We start from the raw sequence: 25,756 nt of genomic DNA on the forward strand, positions 1-25,756 counted from the left end.
AGAATAGATTAATGCTGAAACATTTACATCTTCAATTGACAAATTAACATTCCTTTGTATTTTTTGCCAAAGACGGTTTTCCAGTCCCATTCTCTGTGTTTTACACACTTTAATTTGAACTAGGCTAAAACTAGGCTAATATTTGCATAGCAATCTGTGACTCCATGCAAACCAGAAGTGGTCCAGCCATCTGGAGCACCCCTGGCTTCAGCTCCCTCTGCCCCCAGACCTTTGAGCAGGCGCTCATTGTCAGGCTCGGTGCGGAGATGCGCCACGCGGTTCACGGAGCGGAACACGGCCGCGTCTCTTCCCCAGTAGTCGCTGTAGAGACCAGTAAAAAGTTCACCACCTGCAGACCAGACATTCAAATAAAAACCTAAAATGAAACGTTTTGGTAATAATCTACAAATTAATTTCAGTTCATGTTGTAGGAATCACATTATAAATACGGTATGTGCTAATTATTAGGCTGAGAGGTTTTCCAGTCAGCCTACTGGAGCTGTTCCACTTCACGTGGAATAATTACAGTTTGGGAATAACTTGCTGGCTGAGGGGATTCTATGTTCAGTGGACTCAAAAAAAGGCACTATTTTTCTCTGGTCCAGCAATAACTTGTTTTCCTAGCATTGAAATATTTACCAGTGCAAGGACAGAACCAGAGATTTCATCCATCCTCCACAACTGGTGATATTTAATTCTTGAAAAATTTATGAAGGCAGAAATTGGGTCTCATTTTCAAAACAATTAGATATTATTCACAAACTAAGAAGTCATCAGAAAATTTAGAAATAATACACTGAATGACAGATACTGTTGAAAAATAAATATGTATATAGGTACAATTTAATATGTTCAAAAATCAAGCCTGCCTCCAACCCCTTTTAAATTGTGATATTGGATATATTTTACCTTGGGAAAATGCCATCCATACTTCTACCTTTCAGTATTGCATGGAAAATATTGCCCTTAACTGACTAAGCATTAACAATAACTTTTTTCATATCCTTGTGGACTTGGATTACAAATTTTTTATCCCCAATTTAAGAAGCAGAGAGCTTCAGCGAGCGGTTGTCACTAGGTGGCAACCTTATACTAGAAAATAACACAAAAGGAAATTAAACTGCGCAAGGAGAGGAAAATAAATGATTTCCAGTTGAAGGCTAATCTGAGTGGAGGCTTCAGTGACACAGCTTCCTGCACCCTAATCCAAATAAACATGACTGATACATCCAAATAACGTTTGCTGGCACTTACAAAAGATTATAGCAGAAAGCAAGAATTTTGTTTGCAAGTCTCCCACCAAGTGTGAATTTTGTTTCTTTTAAGAGAGACACATGAATTGAATGGTGGTATAATTGTGAATGATCATTCTGAAAAGTTAATATTTTGGCAGCTGGGGCTGATTCCAACACCTCTGCTGAGCCAGAGCTGAGCACAGTTTTGCCTTAGGCTTCATCATATACAGAATGGTTATTGCCCTGGAAAATACATGGTTGAGATGTAGTGTAAAATACTGGCAAGTGAAGCAAAAAGTATAAATTATAGCATCTGTAGAAATGAAGGTTGCCCAAAACTAATAGAGAACTTTATTTTTGAACTTTATTCTACTAAACTGTAGAATTTGTCAGTGTCTTTATAATTTTATTTGTTATAAAAAATCCCTAATTAATGAGTTACATTAGTCATATATCCCCCTTTTGGGAATTCCATTAGAAAAATATATCAGACTGGTTGGTATTCTTTTTAGTTTAGGTGGTGTGTAATGCAAAAGAGGACATTTCATCTTTTCAGAAGTATAATGAATCTTGGAAAATGCATCAATGTAGGGTAAATGACTCATCACATATTGCCAATGATCAGGATTGACATCTGTGAATCCAGATGTTCCTAAGCTGAATATGAAGTGTATTCCTTCTGTTTTACATAGGTACAATATATTCTTATAAATAACTAACCTGCTGGTATGGCATTCTAGTGTATACTGAAGAAGTTATAACTGATTGTACCTATGACATCCTGAGGGGAGAAAATGGAAGTTCCAGTCCTGGAGAGATATTGTTCCATGAAAGATATTTTACAGATACAGAAATGAAATCTGATTTTTTCCTTGAGCTGTTACTAAACTAAATATAAGTATCATGTGTGAGCAGACAGGTCACTTCACCTAAGAACAACAATGGGACAGTACTCACAAATGTGACTGTCAAATACCTCAGCACAAAAACATTCAGCATAATGTTGAATAATAATAATTCCAAGATATTTTGCACTTTTGACACTAAGAGGATCTTCTCTTGTCCTTTTCAATACTCTTTTGTATAAATGTAAGTTACAAATTTTGAGCACTGCTAGGTTTTTACAGGTGCTAACCAATTCCAGATTTAGAGATAAACTAAGATTGAGGCTTTGAAGAATTCTGGAAGGATTTCTACTTTTTTCTCCTCCCTTGAAAAACTACTATCACATATGAATTCAATCCTGTCTTGGTTGCAGGGTTTCATATTGCTGCACATCACACTGATTAACCTCCACCTTCCCCTGAAAATCAGCTGAGTAACTTCAGAGAACTTCCCTACTCCTCCCCTCTTCCAGTATAACCTCAGCTTCACATAAAATTGCTAAAATTTAAGTTTTTTCAATCAGGTTAACAGCATGGTTAATCATGTTCTAAAAAGAATAAAAAGTTTCTTCTTTCCTTATTTAAGCAAACAAAAAACTCCCATGGACCTTGAAGACCAGTTTAAGCTCAAGTGATACACACACACTTTTTAGCTAGCATTTTTTTCATCTTTTAGCAATCATCTTTTCAAGCTAACAAATATATCAAAATTCAATGGTGACAATTTTAAAATACCTTCATTTTGTCTTTTATTCAAGACAAAATATTAAAAAATTAAAATGCAAACTTTTTCTTCTAAATCCATCAAAATTCATAGGTGACAACCCTAAAGCAAAACAGATTGAACCATTTAAATTAAATTACTCATAGAAAAGATTCTATAAATTGGCTGCTACCACCTTAAAGGTGGCATGTTTTTTTACCTGTATGAAATTGGAAGGTACAAATGCAAACATAAGCTATTATTCATCAGAAGTCATTTTTGTGTAAAGTGGAAAATTTATTTTATGAATAAAGCATTAGAATGTGTGTAGATGTAATGAGTAGAACACAAACTGCACCTTTCATGCATTTCTTTGACTGTCAGTCAGTTAATACTCATATGATGACTCAAATCAGAAGACTAATTCACATTTTAGAAAAGTGATACTTTTGGCACTATGAAAACAGAAAATTTTAAAAATCCCTATTGTTTAACTGGTAAACCAGTACCTCTATATATTTGCATTTTCTGTCTTTCACTCAAGTATTTTGTCTTTTGTTTTGAGAAAAAAAATGTATTTTTGTCTAGACTAGAAGAAAAGACACAAATACCTAACTTTTAAAACTGTAAAACAAGAAAATACTTTTGGAATGGATACCCTGGACATAAACCTATTCAGATGTACTTTAGGATTTTCACCACTTTCTTCTGATATGTTGCAGGTAAGAATATGTGGACATAAACTAATTTCTCAGCTAGTGTGGTCCAAGTTAATCAGTGTGCAAGATCTGGTATCAAAAATAGTTTTGGCTATTGAAAACAGATGGAGGAGATCATTAGGAATAAAAGTCCAAAAGTTTTATATACCGTTGAGCTAAACATAAACATTTTATTCAGCCTGTCTGCCATCCAATTTCCATTTTGTTTCCTGATTCTGGCAATAAATTAATTGTTCATATATTGAGGAATTCATCACAAGCTACTTCACTAGTGGGTCAGATAACCTACAATAATGCTTACAACAACACAGAAATTTCATTTTAAAGCCAAGTCACGAACTGTTCTTTTCTAGGAGTGGGTATTTTAACTCTTGTGTTGAAATATGTAAAGGGATGGGGAATAAGGGATTATCTTTCTTTCTAAATTAAACTAGCTAAATCTGGTCCTAAATGGTTATGGTGCAAATCATCTTTCAAGATCACGATTTTAAAAGCTTTAAAACTTTATGAGAGGCATGTAAATCTTTCTTGTTAGCCTAATCCTCACTGTTAGTCAATGGCCATGCTGGTGTAGGTGCTGTGTTAATGTGAGGGGCAGAGGTGGGAGCAGGTTTTGAACAATTTCCTTAGGAGGAAAAAGGTGCTGGGGTGGGCTTTGCTAACAGGTTTGCATAAAACCTTTTCATGGATGTGCACATTGGCTGAACCTGCATCAGAGAGTGCAGACAGCTCTGGGCTGCAGCCTCCAGGACCATGCTGACTTCATACCTGGAGCAGATTCCACTTGCTAAGAAAACTGAAGCGCATGAACAAGAATTAAACCTCCAAGCACTGGGAGAAACACTGGAAGAACAGTCCTGGAGTGTGCATGGTGCAGTTTGCATCTCCTATCATGGGGTAATGTTCATCATGAGCTGAACCCAGGGCTCATCTGAATGAAGGAGCATCCCTTCCTTCTCAGTGCATTTGACATTAGAAGTCTTCTCATTCTCAAATGTAATTAAAAGATTATTATACACTGTGTTTGCATCTAGGTCTTCCAAACTTTTCAAGTGACTACCTGCAGGACATACATCCTGGAGTCTAAGGTGCAGCATTTTATTCTGTGAACTGTGTGTCTCTGTGTAGTAGAAGTTGGTAGAATAAAATAGAATAAATGGAAATTCAAATGTCCTTAAAATATTCTTCCTAAGTGTTGGAAGTGTTCAACTCCAATAGTTAAAAATATGAAACAAATAATATAATAAAATCTTGGAAGAATTTTCTTATGCTTTTAAAATATCACTGCATGATAACTTGAAATTGTAGAATTTCCTAATGGATAGCTAGAAAACCAGCCTCTAAATAATTTCTTAGTTTTGATGAAGAAGTGAAAGTTAGTCTGTTTTTTTGGAGTATCAGTGATCTGACGAAAATATTATTTCCTCCAGTTAATCTTGCTACATTACAGAATTTTTAGCCTTGTCAGATACCTTTGCCAATGGACCCCCAAGACTCTAATCGGATTTTACCAGGGAAGGGTAAAGGAATTATTTTCTCCTTCAGATAAAAATACGAGGATCCATAGGACCTCCCATAATTCAGGCAAACTCTTAAAGCTCAGTGGGACAATCTGGCTTCCATTTAAGCAAATAAAATTCAGATTGATCTCACAGTAGGAGAATGATCAGGTTAATTTATTTACTTAGTTCTATCTCAGGAAAGGTTGAGAAGGACTTCAAGATTAGACCATGAGGTTTCAGGGAATTACAGCAATTCCCTGAGTCTTTGTTCCCAGGCTAAGCTGAGACTGGAATCTGTCAAAAACTGTAGAAACAATTTAGAAATAAGGGTGGGATAAAAGCATGACAATCTGTGCTTCGTGGATTTTGAAGGGTCAGGCAAAATACAATATGTTTTTCTGATTCTTCTATGACCCAATACCTCTTAAGAATTAGAGGTCTAATTTACTTTTTTCTAATGAAATTAAAGGATATTTTGATGAATTCCTGCAGTGCAAAAGATTTGTCATTACTGCTGAAGATTCTTCTTTTAATTAATTTGTTGATGTAAAGGAACAAATAAACCTAGCATGTAAAAATACAACTGTCACTCATTACCAATATTTAATCACCACCATGGATGAGAAATACCACTGTAATTAATCATGAGAGAATTTAGTTACCTGATTTTAAGATGCACAGACAAATGTAAATATGAAAAAGGCCCTAAAGTCCTCTTTTTTATCCCTGAAAAATAGAATAGTTACTTAGTCTTTAGCTTTTTTTTCTAGCTCTTTATTTTAATCTATATCCCTTTTGAATGCTCAGTTTCTGTTCATGTTTTCTAAACCCAGAAATGGCTGTGCTGCTCCCTAACTCCATCTAGTTTTTACCATTTACCTGCTGTTCCAGGCTATTTTTACTCACTGTACAGTCAGTCAGTAGTGCCAAGACTGTCTTTGCTTCATCTCACAAAATGTTTAAAGAAAACATTTCTTGAGGAAAGCCCATATGGTTTGCTATATCACAGCTCCAAAGATCCCAGTCCTACAGTGCTACACTTCCCAGCAAGGCCCAGAGGAGCACTATCTCAGCACAGCTTCCTGGCAAGGCAGGACTTTGATTGAATTCTATTTTTATATCTTTTGAGCATAAGATCAACTCTTCTATCACAGAATCACCAGTTTGTGATAGTTTTGTTAGAAGGCAGCATTGAAATGGAAAAAAAAAATCATCTCAAAAATGGTAATTTATATAATCATTAAAGCTTGATATAAAAACAGTTAAATTCACATTTTTACAGGGTGCTTGTTGCTCAGATTAATCTCAGTAGATGAAAACAAAAGCGGTGTAAATGACTAAGCCAGTCATGCTGCTTTGCTTTTAAGGAAAGCAGGAAATGATTATTTCCATAATTACACAACAATCAATTACCTCCAGGATGGCACATGTCATTCAACATTTCCCTTCAGTGAGCCACCCTTGCTGTGGGTAATGCTGCCTGGAATGCAATATTAATGTGGGCAGCACTGTGAGGATGAAGTCTGACATGTGCAGGATTGCAATGGAAGGCTGACAACACTTTGGTGTGCTGGAGAAGGAGACTCAGAGTGACAGAATGACAGGACTGTGAAGCTCGTGACATAAAGATCATTACCAATTAAGATGGAGGTGAAGGAAGAGCTGGGGTCAAAAGGGCACCTGCCTCGTCCTCTCTCGAATTTGTGCGATTCCAGTTGAAACAGATGATCCTTAAATTAAAAACAAAAAAAAACAAACAGAGAACACCATAAACCCTACAGGCAAAGAAACACAGTCCTTAGTGACAAGCTTTAATTTCGATACACCTTTGTAGAGGATTGACTTAATTAGGGAGAAAACACAATTATGGTTGCTCACTGATGTGCTGGTAAAAATTCTCTGGGTTTCTACAAATCACCTTTGTTGTGCACTGCCCAAAAAGAATCAGAAAGATATGCACTAAAATTGCACTTTTTTCATTTCTGTGGGAGTAGGGAGGAAAGATTCCTCTATCTTTTCTCCAAATTATCTAAACATTAAATAGATATCTCACCATGGAATGTGTTTTCCCCGTTTAAACAATTTTTTTTCCCAGTAGTTGTTAAATATATCAGACTGTGTTATCTTCTCTTCATAGCTTGGAGATGTTTATATATCTTCTTCATAGAAGTATGTTTAGGAATGAATCCCCAGTTATGGTTTTCAGAGCAGATGTGATTTCTTCAGTGGATTTAACAGAATATCGGTATAAAAAAATATTGGCAACTTGGTTTAAGTTGTCTGTATAAGGCTGTAAAGACTGAGAAATAATTTACAATTTAAATTTTCATTTGCAATGGTACTTTTGTCTCAGCTTTCACAGAAAAGCCCATTAATGTCTGATTAAAATATCAAGTGAGAGCACAATATTTTTAATTCAGATATTAACAGAAAAGCATGCCAAAAACAGAGAAAGGAAAAAATAAAAGGGCAAATAGATAGAAAGCTATGAAAGCTTGAAAAAAATATGCCACACAGACATCAAATGTGTGACAAGCAAATATCTTGATAATTTAGTAGTTCCAGTTCTGTGTAAAGTTTTGCTCAAAAGTCTGCTGAAATGCAGATTATATCAATATATTGGATAAATATAACCTACCTGTTCATTAAACTAAATCTCAGGTTCATGTTCCTAATATATGAGGCAAATATTTTGTGAGGCATAAAGTTACATGCAACAGGAAACCAAATCCCCCAGAATTTTGAGAAATATTTTCTTCAGTCTCTCCCATACAGAACACATTATCAAAAACTTCCAAGGGACTTTTTAGTCATAAAAATCAGGTTTTATTAGACTGGACTTTTTACATATTTATTACACTAACTCAGAATTTGCACAGAAAAAAATCTTGATAATCTAAAACATAAAAAATTCTCAAGCAAGTGCAATTGCCCCAGAAACTAAATTAATATTCTCTTCAGGTGACTTCATGACAGTTATGCTCTTCTGCATAAAAACCCCAGGCTAAAAAGACAAGGACCAAAGAAGCAGAGGGTGGAAAAATGAGAGATAATAATAATAATAGTAATAAAATAATACTTTAAAAGGACAGAAAGAAAAAAGATATTAGGAAAATGAAAAGTTGTAGAGCTCTTAGTTGCCTCTAATTGACAAATAATTGAATCTTTATGTGCATTTAATTTAAAAGAGTCAATCCTAAATTTCTCATAAGAGCCTTGACTTCAAAGCATTATTCACATCTTAATGCCCAGAACACACAAGCTGATGTACCTGTCTTCCATTCTCAACTGTCTAAATCATACATGTCATTTTGCTGCAACTTCTGGTCAAAAAGAAATATTCTCAGTAGTTTGAGAGCTTCTATAAAAATGGGATACAACGCAGAATGCAGTTCTGCAAAAAGAGGACATCTGTTTAATGTGTACTTACAGTTAAAAATTAAAATAAAATAAAATAAAATAAAATAAAATAAAATAAAATAAAATAAAATAAAATAAGGAAAAATCCATACAAATTTTAGGTAATGGACCTAAAACTCATGAGGTAACCAAGCATTTATAATCTCACCTCTCCAGAAGTTTCTTTGTTGGCCTAGCCCTGGTTGTTAAAGCTGATGTAGCAGAAAATAACTGTCTTGGGTAGAGACTTATGGTGCAGGAATATTGTTTTATGCTGTATCAGCAACAATTTCACATCAGTAGTAACTATCCCCCCTCTGCTGTTGGGTAAATGTCAAACAATGAAGAAATATTTCCCTGTGTGTGGAAAGCTCAGTGCCATTCCATACTTTTCAAACATCACATACCATGTATTTTTCAAAACTAAATACTGTAACATTTTGAGTCAACAATGGATAAAAAAAGAGTGAGGTGAACTCAGGAAGGAAAAGAAAACCTTTCTGAAATAATGAAAAAGTACTTGGGAGTCATAATGGCATAAAAATTGCTGTAAAGGAAATATTTCTAAAAACCATCTGAAGTTATGTATTCTCTAGTTGGTTTCAAAATAAAGTTACTCATGCAAGAGTTTCTCCTCCAGGACCTCAACTAAACTATTTGTCAGTTAATTGGTTAAATAAAGATATAGAAGTAAGTGGAGAGATAAATCAAGAGTTAAAAATTGATAGATTATTCTGCTCTTCCTAGGTTATAGTTTGTGGCTCTAGGGAGGGAATAGACACTGAAAGCTTTCCTGCTGTTGGAGGAGACATGATCCCGCCAGGTCATCATAAAACACACTTCATATTTTGGTTTTCCCCTGAGAAAATGCCTCTGGTCCTCACAGCAGGGAGATGTGGCAAGCAGGGGAATCTCCTGGATGATGTAGAAGAATTTTCATCACTGTATACAAAATTGTACCAGCATAATGAAAAAGTTAATGTAGTTAATAATTTCTCTGAGAACCAGCATTAAATCAATGGTAAAGACAAATCTATCTCTTTTAACATTTATAACATGAATGGGTTTAGAACAGCTAACTATGTGACTGTGGAATGAAAACGCTAAACAATATGCATAGCATCTATTCATTGTCTGGAATTTATGAATAAGGATTGTAGCCTAAATATATATGTGTGAATGTGTGTTAACACTATGAATATAATGTAAACACTGGGGGTAGACAAAAAAATTGGATTTCAGTACAGTTTGGTGGAATTTTTAAGAGGAGGTCACTAGTTTTGATATAAAGCAGGATGTGCAACTCATAAATGCTTGCAGACACATGTAACTGTCTGAAAAGTTGCTGAAAATGTAAGCAATGGCTCCTCCAAGAGAGATTTTCCACCTTCAGCTTTTAGGACAGCATGCCAAATATTCCATGGTTGCAATAAGTTATTCCTGTCACTGGAGCAAGTAACTGAAGTTCAGGTGTAAGATGTGTCAGCTTCCATGGGATGCCAGTTTAAATGAAATAAGCATTGCACATTAATAATCAGCTTTGAAGGCTAATTCCATAATTCTAACCCTCCTTGCAGCTTTTGACACTGAAATCCCTTGAGAAACATCAGAGTAAAACTGACAGTTTCCTCACAGATTATACAGCCCATCAATTCAACATCACAATTTATTTTATGGGCATTTTTCAGTGGTTAGGGTAAAAACCATGCAAAAGCACATATGGATGGCTGGGAGTGGAACTACGTGTTTCTACATGTAGCTTGGGAAAAGAAATGGGCTTCTGGGTTTGATTTATGATACCAGTGACTCAGGAAACATAATACACTTTCAACTATTATTAAAATAATAATGTTCTTTCAAAGAAATAGAAGATATTTTTAAAGCATCCAACATTTTACCACTAACTTGATATGAATTGATAATTTTAGTCAATGAAGGTTAGAATAATGTGGGCTATACACAATAGTGAAAGAAAAGGTCAAGCAGAGGCATTAAAATTTAAAGACTGAATTTAACTTTTGTTGCAGAAAATTGCTTTCACTAATGCCAAGTGCTGCTTTGCTCCAGGTCAAGACAACACTTATGCATGTGATTAATTTAAAACATGTGCTTACTTCCATTGCTGCTCAGCAAAGCATCTAAGCCTATTCTGAACATTAATAGAATAGCTGTATCTTTTCACTGAATCAGGGACTTTAAGATGCAGAGGTTTTAGCTGTGTTTTCCTAGGATATTATTTTTATGAGAGAAAAATAATTTGATTTTCCGCAAGAATTTGTGGTGCTTTGATTATTTCACTTTAAATTTTATTATTTTCCATACAACAAAAAAAGTAAAACATATCATATTGGCATTTTTTAAAGGAGATTGAAACCTTTTCATAATCTTTAATTACACCCTTAACTGTGTATGCATTTGTTGAGTACTGACATGCTCTGCTCTCAAGGAGGCCTGTGCATTTTTGTGGTTGGTAGAGTTTGTTTTTTTTGTTTGTTTGGGTTTTTTTTGGTTTTTTTTGTTTTTTTTTTTTTCAAGTGTGTGGTATGTTTGGATTTGTGCTTTGCCTTTTTTTTTCTAACAATTCCATATTGTTTACCTTGCCAGGTATTAAATCATATTTAGAGTACAGTGGGGAAAGCCTGTGAAGATTTTTAAAATATATTTTTAAACATTGGCTATACTATTCACTATTGCTCTAAAGCACTGTAAAAAATTCTTTCTCAGCTTTAATGATCTCATAGTTCTTCAACTTGGAGTAAAAATGACATTGCATGCAAGAACTGTTTGTTGCTATCCATTTCTAGGGGTCATGTGATTTATATTTTTAAAGACAACTAGAAAAAGGAGGTTCCTATGCAAAGTGAATTGAAAGGAAAAGCATAAAAATAGACAAAATAGAAATTATCTGCTTGTAAAAAGCTATAAGAACCATTCTTTTAAAACTGTTAATAAAGCCACATGGTGCTAGTGTCATATATATTGCATTCTTATTTTATAATCAAGTAATTCTTAAATCATCAAAAATGGGAGTGTACATTCCACTTCAGTTTTTGTCATGATCAAAAAATTTCTAAGCATTCACTTAGTATTCAATCACTCACATGAGAAAAAAAATCCAGTTACACCAATGAAATTCTTCACAAACCTCACCTTGATTTCCATTCTCTTTCACACTAAAATGGTTTTAGTATCAATTCACATATAAATTTACTTTTTTTGCAAATATTCTTTTGTTGTGTATATTCTTAAAATAGTATTTTTCACATATTTTCTCTTTCTTTTATACTTTCCTTACATTTTTATTTGAACATAGACAGACACACTGATTACACTGTGCAGAGGCTTCTTTTAGGAAGAATGAACCTTGACATCCCCATTAAAAAAAATAAGCTGAAAGATCACAGAACATGTCTGTAAATCAGCAGAAAATACAATTTAGATATAAGTCTCCAAAGTGAACATTCAACTCCATGACCTGCCTTAATCTGTAAACTTGCCTCATCAAGAAGGCACGTGGTAAAAGAGACCTACAGGAAAAGAAGCTGTCCTTGTATAACAGCAGAAAATAACTTACTGGGTCAGAAAAAGGTGTCTCATATAATTTAGCCCTTTGTATTTCGGCAGACTAAATTCTGTTGCTAAGAAAAATGTGCATTAGCATTATCTGATAAATATAGTCCCAAAGATTAGCTAGGTCTCTAGTTCCTACAAAGCCAACTAATTCATTGAAAAATTAAAAAACTAAACCCAGTGGAATATAATTGAGTCTGTATAAAGGAACCTGTGCTCCAAAAATTTACAATAATACTAATAAGTCCTTATTGCAACACACTGTCCTATTTAAGTCACCATAAAACAGGCACACAGGTATATGGGTGATCAAGACAAGGATGCTCCAACAGGGAAAGAACTTCTCATGTAATATCTTCTTTAACTAATCCAAACATTAGTTTGGATTTAATTTTCAAAAGGATCTAAGCACTGGAAAAAAATCTCTTCTTGTTGTCCGAGGATTACTAACTTTTAAAATTATACCTTCAGCATTTGCTCAACTTTATTTTCCAAGCCAAATGGGGATACAATATTAGGAATAGAGTCCTCAAAAACTGTCTGCAATAGTCATGTCTCTGCTATTTGACATAATTAAGATTATTTGGGAGGTAGTATTTCTTCTGAGGATCTGTTTTCAATCCTCTTTACTATCCACTGACATACTGAAAAGATCAATCGCCCTATGGGATGCATAAAATATTATAGACATTAAATCCTCCCTAAAAAATTCAGATGCATTTTTCAGGTCTGTGCATTTTATTCCACAGTCAAATGAATAAGACATATTGGGCTTCAATCTGAAAATGTGTTTAAAATCTGGAGCTATGTCAGACTGCTGTCTGAGTTTGCGAAAGGATTAGCAATTTGTGATTTGTGTCAAAATATCTGGCCTAAAGTGACAGAAATAATATATATTCCTGACTTAATGAATGTGAAAAAATCTGGCAAAAGAAAAAAAGATCCCACCACAGTGCACATAGAAATCAGAGGTATTTATCCTTAGCAGCTCACAGTGCTTCAGCAGAAGTGATTGCATTGATCAGAATTTTAGAAGGGACACCTTTGTGTGACCTTGAGCTGGTCGCATAAACTCATTAGGGGTCTTATGGCAAGGAATGGAGCCATTAGAAATGCTGATTATTTTCCACTAATGTGATAGTTAATATGTATGAAAGGCTCTCTAGAATTAAAATGTATGAGTAGCTGTATATGGTGATATAGTCATAACCAAGTGAAAGAGAAGGTAAAGAGAGTCCACAAATGCTGAACAAAAGTGAAGGGATTTCTTGGGGAAGTGCAGAGTCTTTACATAGAACCCCACTAACCAAGGCTTTTCCTCTTCCATGGCTTTGACAGACTAAACCTGTGCTGACATTGTGAGAGTCATATCAGAGTGAATACCAAATAAAACCCTCTCTAATGACCTAACCTATATGATTGCTATCATAACAACTGGGGACGAAGGTCGTAAAGAAATAAAAAAGGAAGGATGCAGCTCTAAATTTGAGCTTCTATCTAGGCTTTGGTGGTGAAAGGAGGAAGAAATGTGTTGGACATGAAAATTACAGCTACATTAAACTGGGAATGGGGTTCAGAAGGACTCACATACCCTGTTCCATCTGTCTCCATGGAGTGGAGCCTTAGACAGCCAACAGCCCTTTTGCAGAGCTTCAGCTGGACTAAATGGCCATTCAGTATAAAAGGGCAGAGGAGTGGATCCTCTGACTCCCAATGACACAGATGAACTGCTAGCAACATTTATTTTTACTTTCTATATAGATATCAATCCAATAAGAAAAAATATCAGTTATATATCATAAAAGGATTATACAATATTAAGGGTTCATCTCATAATGTAAAAATATTACTGAAACTTTTATTCCTTGTTTTAATTACGATAACACCTTATTGATTAGTAAGTCTATTCTTCAAACAAGGATATAGACTTCACCAGGTGCTGTCACTTAAAAAAATAATTTCTCTCATAAATAAATGTGGCAGAATCTAACAATCATTATAATGAGAGCTGGAATATTTTAGTTACACCCATCAAATTACCACACAGGTGGAGGATTTCTTTCTCTATGGAATAACACTATTATTCCTTTGTATGGATTCATTCTCCCTGGACCATCTGTGTTTAATCTTGCAAAGGGGCAGGGGTAATATGATGGAAAATCCATTTCATATGGATCAATGCACATACTCTACCAATCTCCCAAATTGAACTTACACTTCATGTATGGCCATATTTAGCCAATATTCAAAAGTAATGAATGTTATTCACCTCATTTTATGGATGGAGAGCACTTTCAAAAAACCTGTTGTCTGTTATAAATGTAAGAATGATAAGAACAACTGTGCTGTTACAGAATACCTAACTTTCTCCAGAGGATTTCACTAAGTACATAGGTATTTGATAAACAATGTGCATTGTAGAATTGTTAAGAAATACCAACAGTTGACATATATTAAAGCACAGTTCTTATGAGGCATCATTGATGAATGCTCTTTTACTGAAGGTTTCCCCAAGTTTTATTATTGCTAGAAAGATTATTTTTTAATTTAGCAGTGATTTAAACAATCACATGATTTCTTTCCTAGTAAACTTCACAAAAGTACTGAGGAGGCCAAAATAAGAAAGAGAAAAGGTTAATGGGACCTCAGGTTATGGAATGCTCGGAATACTGAGTTAAAGGTCAGAAGCTTGCTAAGTAGATTTTAACACAACCATATCTAAAGTGTTGCATCTTGGAATAGGGAACAGAGTTTGTATCTGAAGCACATCAGAACTCCCTAGAAGATGGAAGTTCAGATCCTTCTTCAGACTGCTTTCATGCATTAGACTCAGGTGCCTCATTTAGCATCTTGGCTATCCCAATGCCTTATTAAAGCTGACACTGACAGGCAACACCAGCAATCTTTTCATTTACCTTGTTATACAAGACTGATAATTAGGTGCCTCAGCAAAGTGTGTAACCTGGGATAACTCTGTGCTCAAGTGAAGAACATTGGGTCAAGTGCAAACTGCTAAAAAGAGATTTTTCATTGAGATACCGTGCCAAGAACTCAGCACTTGAGTCCATGAATGAGGAATCTCAAACAGAGGTGGGGCAGCGACCTTGCCTGTACACACACCATGGAATAGCATGTGTGATTCTAGTGTCTGCACTTCCAGAAGATGTGAAAATACTGCAGAGAGTTCACAGGAAGGACACAAATAAGACTGAGGAGTCCTGCTGATAGGAGGTTTAAGGAGCTATATTTATTCAGCTTATCAAAAAAAGTGAAGAGGTGGCTTGATCTTTGTGCATAGGTACTTACATGAGGAAAACGTGGAAAAGATAGTGGAAGACTTTTTAACTTTGCTATCAAAGAAATATCAAGGTTAAATGACAGGAAGCTGAAGTTAGACAAAAAATTGACCTTAAATAAGTGGCTATTTCCTAACACTACAAGTAATTAAATATTAGAACAGCTAATATTTAGGTCAGTGAAATAGTGGTGTTATGCCTTTCCCCCTTTTGCAGCACAGCACCTGTTTGCTGTGAGCATATATGTTGTCTTCACCTAATTAATTTTCTGTCTGAGTTAGGTACCATTTTACCCTCTCTTGAAATGTATGCATATTCAACTTCCAGAACATAAAATGCTTTAACCTAAATGAAGTGGGGGTGTATGGATGTTTTGGTGCAATTTGTCAGTCCCTGGTGTGGGCATGCAGACCAGAGGATGTAAATGAACCCCTCTGGTAAAAGATTTTATGACATGTGTTGCCCACTTGGCAGAACTTCATATCTATTTAGTGGATGGTGCTCCAAATGCTGACTTTTCACCCATGCAGAAGAACACTGTGTCTCTGAGCAAATATTTTCAGGGCAAGAATCTGTCACACATTCTATCTAATGAAGAGCTGACCAACACCCACTTCTATTTGGTCAGTGAAACCAGATGTTCCTCCTCCTTAATCCTCTGAAAAAACAGAGTGGAGATGAGGTAATAGGAACAAGCATGGAGAGGGATCATCTTGGCAGGTCATTGCTTGTTTTGATTATAAAAATACGTCAGAAACAACTTTATTATTGTAAAACAATAGAAATATGTCTACAATTTTGCTTCTCAACAAAGCTGGAAGAATGATGACATTATCATATGCTGGTCAAGAGGAAAAGATTTATGTCATGTCAAAGATAAACTGATATCTGGCATATTCTCTCACAACTTGTATGTGAATTCACTCTAGTTTGTTAAAGCAAGAGCTGAGGAGCTCATGCTGCCTGTGTTTGGTTGGTGTACAGGGGTAAACAGAAATCCTATTGCACAATTGAACCTTGTCTTGGTTTTTCATTGAATCACAGAGTGCATAGAAAAAGAAGTGTCCTTCCCTACACTCAACAAAATATTAAAGGCAACATAGATTAAACAAAAAAGTTCCAACTTGACTGAACTGTCCTCCAAGCAAAAAAATACAGCTGCTGCTTAATAAAAGCAAGTTGTCTCTAACAGGACTAAATACTCAGATCTGGTCTTCCCTGATAAGCAGAATCTCAGCTGGCAAATTGAGGAGCAAATAACATAATAAGGAATACATCAGATTAGGAACACCTAGAGGAGAATCCCAAAAACCACCAGTGCATTTTGTGGAAAGGGTGGCTCAATCCATCAGCCTTTCAAAGTGAAGAAATTCAGCTGGAGGCAGTTTACTGAGTAAAATGAGGCACTGAAATGGCACCCTGCCAGCTTCATGTACATATTAAAAATTTACAGTGTGTTATGGAGGAAAAATTCTTCATGCATAGTTCTTTCTCATAAATTTAATTCCCTCAACAGGTTTTGTCATGCAGAGAAGCCTTCCTCTTCAGGAATCAGCTCTATCTTGTCCCCATACAGCTTGCAAAAACTTGGGATATTGTTTCTGCACAGTTTTCTTTTGGAATTTCTACTCATTTTGCAGGTCCTATAGAGGCAGAGTAATTTTTAGCTGTACTTGGTGAAACTCCCATGTGGACTTGTTAAAGGTGCTTTGTGAGATAGTGAATAAGGCAGAATGGATCACTGGAAAGCCTCCAGGACACCCCTACACCTGCTGCTCTACTGAACAGATAACTCATAAAGATAAATCATCACCTGACTGCAGATAGGTCCTTTGATTTATCTAAGGTTCATTAAAACTCACCCAGGCTATTTTCAGCTATGCAGAACAGTGCCAGAGGACTCTTTTACCAGCAGCTAGATGTGGTGAAACATAGACTGAGACAGAAAGCACTTCCTTCAGCACTTGTCACCTGCCAAAACTGAGAAATTTATATAAATGCAAAAGGAAGACACTAAATGCAGGTGCTTCCCCTCTCCTCTGCCCCACCTGGTTTGCTGGCATCAAAGTCAACAAGAGAAACAAATGTCAATTTGGTGAGAATCCAAACAAAAAAAGATTTTTTTCTGAACTTTTCTTCACCTTCTATATCTTGTTTGAAGACTTATCTCAGACTTTCTCTCACAGAGTACATGGGAAGGATGCATGTGCATTTCCTCATGAGAAATTTGGGGTGCAGGGTGTCTGACTCTTGCTTTCTTCAGGAAAAATAATGTTTATTTTAATGAATTCATCTTAATTTCTGGATGAAATACAAAAAACCCCAAAAAACCTAAAAAAAAACAAGACCAAAACAAAGCAAACACCCCCCCCCAAAAAAAAAAAAAAAAAAAAAAAAAAAAAAAAAAAAAAAAAAAAAACCAAAAAAAACCCCACCAAAAACCTGGAAGAACCAAATCATTTCTGACCTGCACTTATTTTTGACATTTGGAAGAATTTCATGAAGCCAGAGACAATGAATTCATTTACTGCCTGGCTATGTTTTCTTGGACAAGACTTTATAACATGTTCTGTTGCAAACACCAGTAGTTGCTCTGTCTGCAAAGTCAGCACTACTACTTTTCCTAATTTGTAACTTTTTTCTAAATGGCAGAAAAACATTGTGTATTTTGCTGAAATGTTTAAATTTGGAAAAGCAACATTGATCAAAGTAATTAGAAATAGAGAAAAAGATAAAAAGCTGCAGTCAGTGACTATGCTTATATATTTTTAGACATATAGCAATTGAAACAGCTTTATGAAACTCAGCAGCCTGGAATTCCACAGTGAAATCAATTAAGCTGATATTGGGATAGAGTGCAGTAAACCATTTTATACTTAATCTTTCAAATGGATATATAGTGTATAATAGAACTTATAAGTAATTTGATTTAGAAAAATACATTTGGTTGTACTCTGGTGGTACAACATAAGTTTGATGTAGAATTAAATAAACCAATATTTATTTCCTGTTGGTTTCTATGATCAACATATTAAGACAAAATGCATGGCATAATGAAATTTCTAGAACCACAGAAAGCACAAAAGAAGCTGTAATGTATCATAGCACAATGTGCATGTGAAGGATTTCAAAGCACATTTCATTCACTACATTGTAAGATTGATACCTTCTACAGAGACTGGCTGAGGAATGGACATTATTGCTGTGTTTTTCAAGAACATTAGACATTCTGTTTTAAGGCAGTTCCATGGTATAATGACCTACCAATGAAGCAATCAAATTCTGCCTATTTTTAGAAATCTCCTTTTGGCTTCATGATTTCTTGACAAGAGCTCAGTGTTCTGCAAGACACAGCTCAAACCTGGTTTTGATATGAAAAGATGAATATGTGATTGTACAAGTATGTAAGATTTTATACAGGAGGCAGAGTGCTCCTTTTCACAAACTGTACTGCACCTCACAAACCCATGCTGACTCAGGATGCCATTCAGTGTGCTTGTGATCATGGCTTTGGGAAATCTCCACCGTTCAAAGGAAAACCAGCAATGCTTCATTTTCTTACCAAAGGGCTATTCAGAAATGGATGACTATGTAAACTTTTGTTGGAAGCCAACTACAAAGTAAATGTAGTCCTGCAAAAGTCCCTGCAACATGGGACTAAGGATCACTAAGATCCAGAGCCTTAACTGGATGTTAGGTTCCAACAGGTTCTTCTTTGGCCTGCTCAGTAAATGGGAAGGGGCAATGTTGCAGAAGATACAGTGCTGCTATTCTGTCACGTGCCTAAATGCCTCTCTAAATTCATCTCTAGGTTACATTTATATACCAATAATAACTTAGGAACCCTGCAGTTTTTATTGAGATAGTCCCATACTCCCCACTCCATCAGTTCAGGGAGCACTATTGAAACTTCTAGTTAAGGTCCTTGACTACAGAGCAAATATTTTTCTATGCTGATACTGCTGGTTAATAATTCCATATGAAAGTCTGCATCTACCTTCATATGCTGCATTAGTTATATCTGGATACACAGAAGTTTGCCATAAAGGGCTCCCTCCCTTCCTTCATCCCACACCTTACACCTCAACATGTCTGAGAAGTGACATTGTTCAAATACATATGAGCCTCAAACATAAATTGTGCTACTCAGGCATGAGGAGGTGTAAAGAGATATACAGTCATACTTTAAATACTGTTTCATTTGCTACTGTCCTTTCCAGGACAGTCAGACAGTGAGAAAACGGCCAGAGAGATGAGGTGAAAGAAATAGAGGACAGTAATCAGATGTTTTGGGAAGGAAGAAATAGAGAACAGTAATCAGATATTTTGGGAAGAGGATACTCTGACCAAACAGATGAGCAGAGACTGAGCTGCATCTTTCTGCAGAAGGATCTTGTCCTTTCACTTCCTGCAGTTGCACCATGTCCTTATCACTCAAAGAAAGCAAGATTACAATTTGCCCATTCAACCACATACCATGTTATTTTTAACCTACCACAAAAATGGCATCTGTCTTTTCTAATCCTGATGGTCAGCTTTTCAGATAACAGGAAAAAGTATAGCTACTTGTTAGTGTAGAAAATATATTTCCTGTCTAATCAACAAAAAAAAACAAAAAAAAAAAGGAAATTTTCCCATGATTTCAGTGTGGGTAAAATTTTAGAACCTCAGTGTGACAAGGGAGAATAATAAACAAAAATAAGGGAAGGAAGGATAAGATAAGGGGATGATCATGGGTCACCCAGTCTTATATATATATCTTGTTTCTCTTTTTTTTTGTGTTGGCTTCTATTTTTATTAGTCTGTTGTTTATGCTTTCTAAAATAGTGTTCCTACACATACAGCCACTGCTTCCTTACAAACTTTACTGGGAAGCCTGACAGGAGGTTTGTGAGAGAAGCAAGGAAGACACACAAATCCTCCTTATTCAAACATTGCTTATTATCGACGTCCTTCCTTAATATTAGAAGACAGTGTGTCACTGAAATTCATACAACTCTGAATCTAAGTGCTGTGCTGGAGTCCTAACTTCTGAGATTCTTCTCATTTTGACAGCAGTTGGAGGTGCACAGCATGGATTGGATCCTTGGAGATTGATTCTGCTAATGTTTTCATTTGTTTTGTCAAAAGGATGCATCATTACTCAGAAACGATTAATCAAAAACATTTGCCTGAAGTAAATACCTTAGTTGATTTCTATGAGTACACTTCAAAAAAATTTATATATTAAATTATTATTTATTTTAACCAAGAGTTCCTGGTCATAAGGGAAAGCAAGAACTCCCTTGGATGGTGCTGTGGCTCCATGACAAGGGCTCAGTTCCACCAGGAGACATCATGTGAACCAACCAAACAAAACCATTGACCAGCAACTCTTCCTGACACCTCCAGTTAAAAACAATCTTATCTTTGGGTACTGGATCATCTCCATCTATTAAGTCCCACCTCACAAAGTGCATTTCCCTGGTTCAGTTGCCAAAGCTGTCATCTCACGTGCCTTCAGCAGCCTAGATCTGATGCCCAAGGAGTTTTACATGCTAATTTAAAATGAGAGGTTGGTACTTCTGCTGAGTCTTTAAACCTGTTTAATATAGCTGAGACAGAAAGGATCCCAGTGCGTGAGATGTCCAGATAATTTCTAATTTTGCATAAGAAATATATTCAAAATATTGATGATATGTTCTTCTTTGATTTCTGCAGTGCTGTTTGACTCAGCTGTAAGGATCATTAAGGAGCTTACATGCACTTGCTGAACAAGACCAGTATAAAGAAGAAGAATTTACCAAAGATTGATTAAAAAATTCAATATCCCATCAAACTAACACATATTTTGATATATGATGTATTTTTTTTAAATAAACAAAAAAACAACAACAAAAAAATAAACTCCAACAGATTTAGCTATAACTCCCTCCAATTTTTTTTTTTTCTTAAGAATTACTATATCAGCTTATCTAGTGAAAAATTCACCAAAAAATCTAAAATGATCTTTGGATTCTTTGCTTAATTCTCCAGAATATCCTTCCAAATACTAGTGAGTTCCTCTGATCATAAACTAAATTCTAGTCCAGCATTACATTTCATCAGGGAAAATATCTATTAGATGAGAGCTGTGAACAACTAAACTTAAATATTTATTTTTAACCACAGAGGCTTTACTGGAATCTAGACTGAAAGAATCAGCACTGCAAACCAAATTTCTTACCTCTGAAGGATGTCCAGCTCTTATAAATGTGCAGTGTGGATCAAAAGCTCCTGTTCCACAAGCCAGAAGATGGGTTCTGTTGTATCGGTGAAGGACACGGATGTAGTTTGCACATTCATCCTAGTTTATGTACAAAAAAATCATGGGGAAATATTAGCTTTTAAATTATTTTTTTTAGAATTTTATGTGCCCATTGGTGATGTTCTAATATTGACTCTTTCTATTCAATTTCACTTCATGTTACTAACTCTGTGCCATAGGTTTAATGGGTGGACATTTTTACATAAAAAAAGCAAGTTTAGAGCACTGATTGATCATGTCTTATTGAAGATGCTTAACCAGTTAGGAGCTACTAAATTATAAAAACACTTTTGTGCTTCTTTAGTCGTGGAGATATCTGCAAATCTGAATAGATCTTTACTATGTACTATTGGATACATAAGACACAAACATAAGATTCAGAGCATGAGATGTGAATGGTCAGCAAACAGCTTCTCTCTAGAGTTAAATACTTTTTCACTATACAAATATAATTTTTAATTGCACCATTAATTTATTGTATTATTAATTGTTAATCAATATATTTATATTGTATAAACACAAACTTTGTCTGTTTCCACTGTTTAAACCCCTTTGAAAAAGAAATATTCATTTCCCCCAGGGCAATACTTTGGGACTCATTAGTGTATTTGCAGCTTCATAAATATTACAATTAAAACATTTTCAAACATTCCTTTGAGATGTGGGATCATTATTCCTGTGCTAAACTAGAAATGGAGACAGCAAGATAAAAGTATCTCTTGGTTTTGGGACTCTTGGGATTCCTGGGATTTGGTTTTAGAATTCCTTTTGTGGTGTTTTGCAATGGTTTCTATTAGTGGAGCAAAATTACTACTCATTTCAATTCATTGCTCAGCATTTCTGCAACTTAGAACCCTGAGCTTTAAGAGTCACATAAAGCTTAAGACATTTAAAATGGAATTAATCCCAGCTAACTTTGTTCTGGCATTTAGACATGTAATTTATGGAATTTTTTCTGGCTTTTTCAATAGCCATTGAAGTAGGCCAGACATCTCCAAAAGGCAATTGATACAATCCTGAAATGAACATACAAAACAGAGTAAGGGAATTTCCTTTTTTGAAAATTTCCAGCGTTTCACTGATAACTACTCTCATTTTTGGACTGCTGTATTTGTGTGAGAACAACCCTAGATCTTATTAACAACTGCAAGAACTTAACATCAAAAAGGAAGGGTCTAGAGGGAATTCATGGGCAGAATTCAACACTTGCAAATCCACATTAGGTTCAAAACTAAGAAACCATCTTTCTTCTTTCTTCAGATCCCTGAATCATTATGCGTAAGTCTTCCATTTGCTCCAGCAAATAAAAAAGGAAAGAAATCTCTCCCTCTACTTGATTCTCCTTAATTGTTCATCCTCAGGATATACCATGATAATTCATAGAAGTAAGTAACCTACACAAGACATAACCTGTTGTGTAATTAAATATTATTCATATACAAAGGGCAAACCTTTCAATATCTTACTTTTGGAATGGCTTGATTTGTAACTAACTTGTTCCTTTTTTTAAAGGAAATAAAAACATAAAGTCACATGAAATGAGAGAAGAATGGCGTTAAATCAGCAGCATGTGATCCTTCTTGCATGGATCAGCACTCAAAGACAGAAGTGTCCATTTATTATGTTCATTTCCCAAATGTTTGCTGACTTGTGGTAGCAAAATGCAATTCCATAAGTATTTTATGATGCCATGAAGTTTTTGAATAGATGCTTTACTGGGTACTGATGCTGTTCCTGATTCTCCCTCTCCTCCTTCCTGACTTATTCCCTTTGTTCGCTCTCAGTGGTGGTCTGTTCTTTACTCCATGGTTTCCTTTTTTATCCATATACACTTTCAACTCTTGATCTTTGTACCTAAATCATGGTAGGGATATAATTATTATTTTTTTTTAATGGGAAAAATCTTCACTTTTTTTTTTTTCCCTCTCATGTGCCTTTGAAGGAATGCCTGAAAAAAAAATCTGCAAAAAAACCCCTAGGATGTGGAAATACCAAACACAGAAAAACACTAATTCAAAATGGCCAGACTTGCTTGTTTATAAACAGATGACAAAAGGTGCTGTTCTGGGAAGTGTCAGCAAAAAGGCATTGCTGATAACCCTACCAATAATGTATTTTACACAGGGCAGGGAAGAGATGCATCATCCAAGGGAACATTGAAATAAGACTTCTTTATACTATATCAATTAATTAAAAACTAGGGCTGTCTTTAGGATGCTCCACAGATATATTAATAGATCTGTGGAATTTTATTAGTCCGAAACTTCTCAGTGTGGAGGAGTGAGGCATCTCTACAGAATTTGATTTATATCTGAATGATTTCCAATTCTGATAAAGTAATTCAGAGTAATTGAAAACTCTCACACTGCAGGCTAGCAGGTGTGATTCCTGGCACACGGGATGACAGCTGAAGGATTTTTTTTCTTTGCCATCACTCAAATCAGGAAAGCATGGCCTTATTTTAAGAGTATGCACGTGTTGTTAAGAAAAGCCTTTTTAAATTGTCCTATTAAGTCTGTTACAAGCTCTGGAAATGTTTATGACTACAGTACTTGCTATTTTACTGCTACAAGAAGAATTGATAACTTTTAAAGGTTATACAAGCTTGTAAAAGTGGCCAGTTCTGTTATACAGAAAGAGGCAGCAAAGTACATGTGAAGTGTTTCAGTGCTGAGAAGCTTATTACAATATTATCAGTTCTACTTAATAATTATGCCTTGAGTAACAGGTCTTTTGCAAAGGAAAATAAAAAATAGAAACAGCATGGAAATAAGCAAAAAAGTTTGAAATACAGAATTTTTTTCCTAGACTTTGTAGTGTGAAAAATAGCATTAAAAATTAAAATTGACAAAGGGTTGACTTTAAGACATTATGTTATTAAGTTAATATTGGTTTATGGCTGCAAAAAATAAGTGTGAAAAGAAAAATAGTAGGACAGGTTTTTTATTCTAATTTAGATTACTTTCAGGTTGAGTAATTTATCTTACTGAATGCTGAGCATGCTGATGAAATTACTAAGGTTTCTTGATATTAATTAGTGTAAGTCATTCACGTAGTCCATACATAATGGTCTCGTGTGAGGATCAAAATATTTTGGTATTACAATATTACAAAATTTTAAAATTTTAATGTATTTTTCTTAAATGGTCTACTTCTAGAATCTCATGATTATTTAAAAGTTCTGTTTTTTTCTGTAAAAGCAGTAGTTACTACAAACCTCCACGTTGCAGAGAAATTTGGGAAACACATGAAACTCTTTAAATGACCAAATTCATAGAATGTAAATTTGAGGAATTATAACGACAAACTGGATTGCAAAAAGGTTTTGAGTTTTAAGGAAACATAAGTCTGAGGCAGCTATCTTTATTTTGAAACAACAGTATCTATTTCTGCATTTTTTTAACAAAAGAGATATTGTAAGAGTATCAGAAAATATGTAGTGGTGAAAGAAGGATGGTAGAGATTTAACTAAAAACAGTCAATGCTTAGCGGTACTATCAAATAAAGGTAAAATAATTTAGGTTTGGGATTCATTTAAGATGACCATAAAGTTCAGCCATTGTAGAAACCACCATTTTCAACCAAAGCCACCTGAAATTATCAAGGATTTAAAAGTAACCTGAAAAAGTAGAATGAACTCGTAAGTTCAAAAAGGATCAGTTCTAGACCAGGTGAATAAGAAGAGTTGGAGTATTATTATTATTATTATTATTATTATTATTATTATTATTATTATTATTATTATTACTACTACTTTCAAATCTGTTTCCAGTGCCTTAATGTGGACAGTTCTCAAGCTTTTACTTCAGAAGAAATATTTATATCTCTCTAATGTACTGGGGATTTATGGTGGTTATGGTTGAGGCTGCTGTTTGCTGTGTGTCTGGGCAAACCTTGTATGTCTCTTTCCATGTCCTACATTCCTGTCACTGTTGCTGTAAAACTATCATAATTTTCACATCCCTTGGTTCAGTGTGAGCTCTCTCAGCTGTGGGATTTATTAGGTGCACTCTCTGTGTGTTTATGAGGTGCAGATAATGAGCTTGGTGCACTGCAAAATTAAAGAGAGCTCCCCTCCAGAAGAACTTTCATCCTGTGGTGCCAGTGATGCCAGCTGCTGTGTGTCAGTTAGCTTTCAAGTCTTTTCCCAGGAAATGATTAC

General features: G+C 35.1%; 1 protein-coding gene across 1 annotated transcript in view; it reads right to left on the bottom strand.

Moving 5' to 3' along the window:
- SEMA3E (semaphorin 3E) overlaps nt 1-25,756 on the bottom strand; it is a 129,472-nt gene that overhangs the window by 28,668 nt on the left and 75,048 nt on the right. Inside the window, exons 4-6 of the mRNA XM_064702967.1 lie at nt 21,514-21,633; nt 6,680-6,773; nt 230-349 (exon numbers count right to left, since the gene is read on the bottom strand). Of these exons, the coding sequence (XP_064559037.1) occupies nt 230-349; nt 6,680-6,773; nt 21,514-21,633 (334 nt within the window). The remainder of the gene's footprint in view (nt 1-229; nt 350-6,679; nt 6,774-21,513; nt 21,634-25,756) is intronic.

Source organism: Zonotrichia leucophrys, chromosome 1A (assembly GCF_028769735.1).
Source record: "Zonotrichia leucophrys gambelii isolate GWCS_2022_RI chromosome 1A, RI_Zleu_2.0, whole genome shotgun sequence".
In the NCBI taxonomy this organism is placed as follows: domain Eukaryota; kingdom Metazoa; phylum Chordata; class Aves; order Passeriformes; family Passerellidae; genus Zonotrichia; species Zonotrichia leucophrys.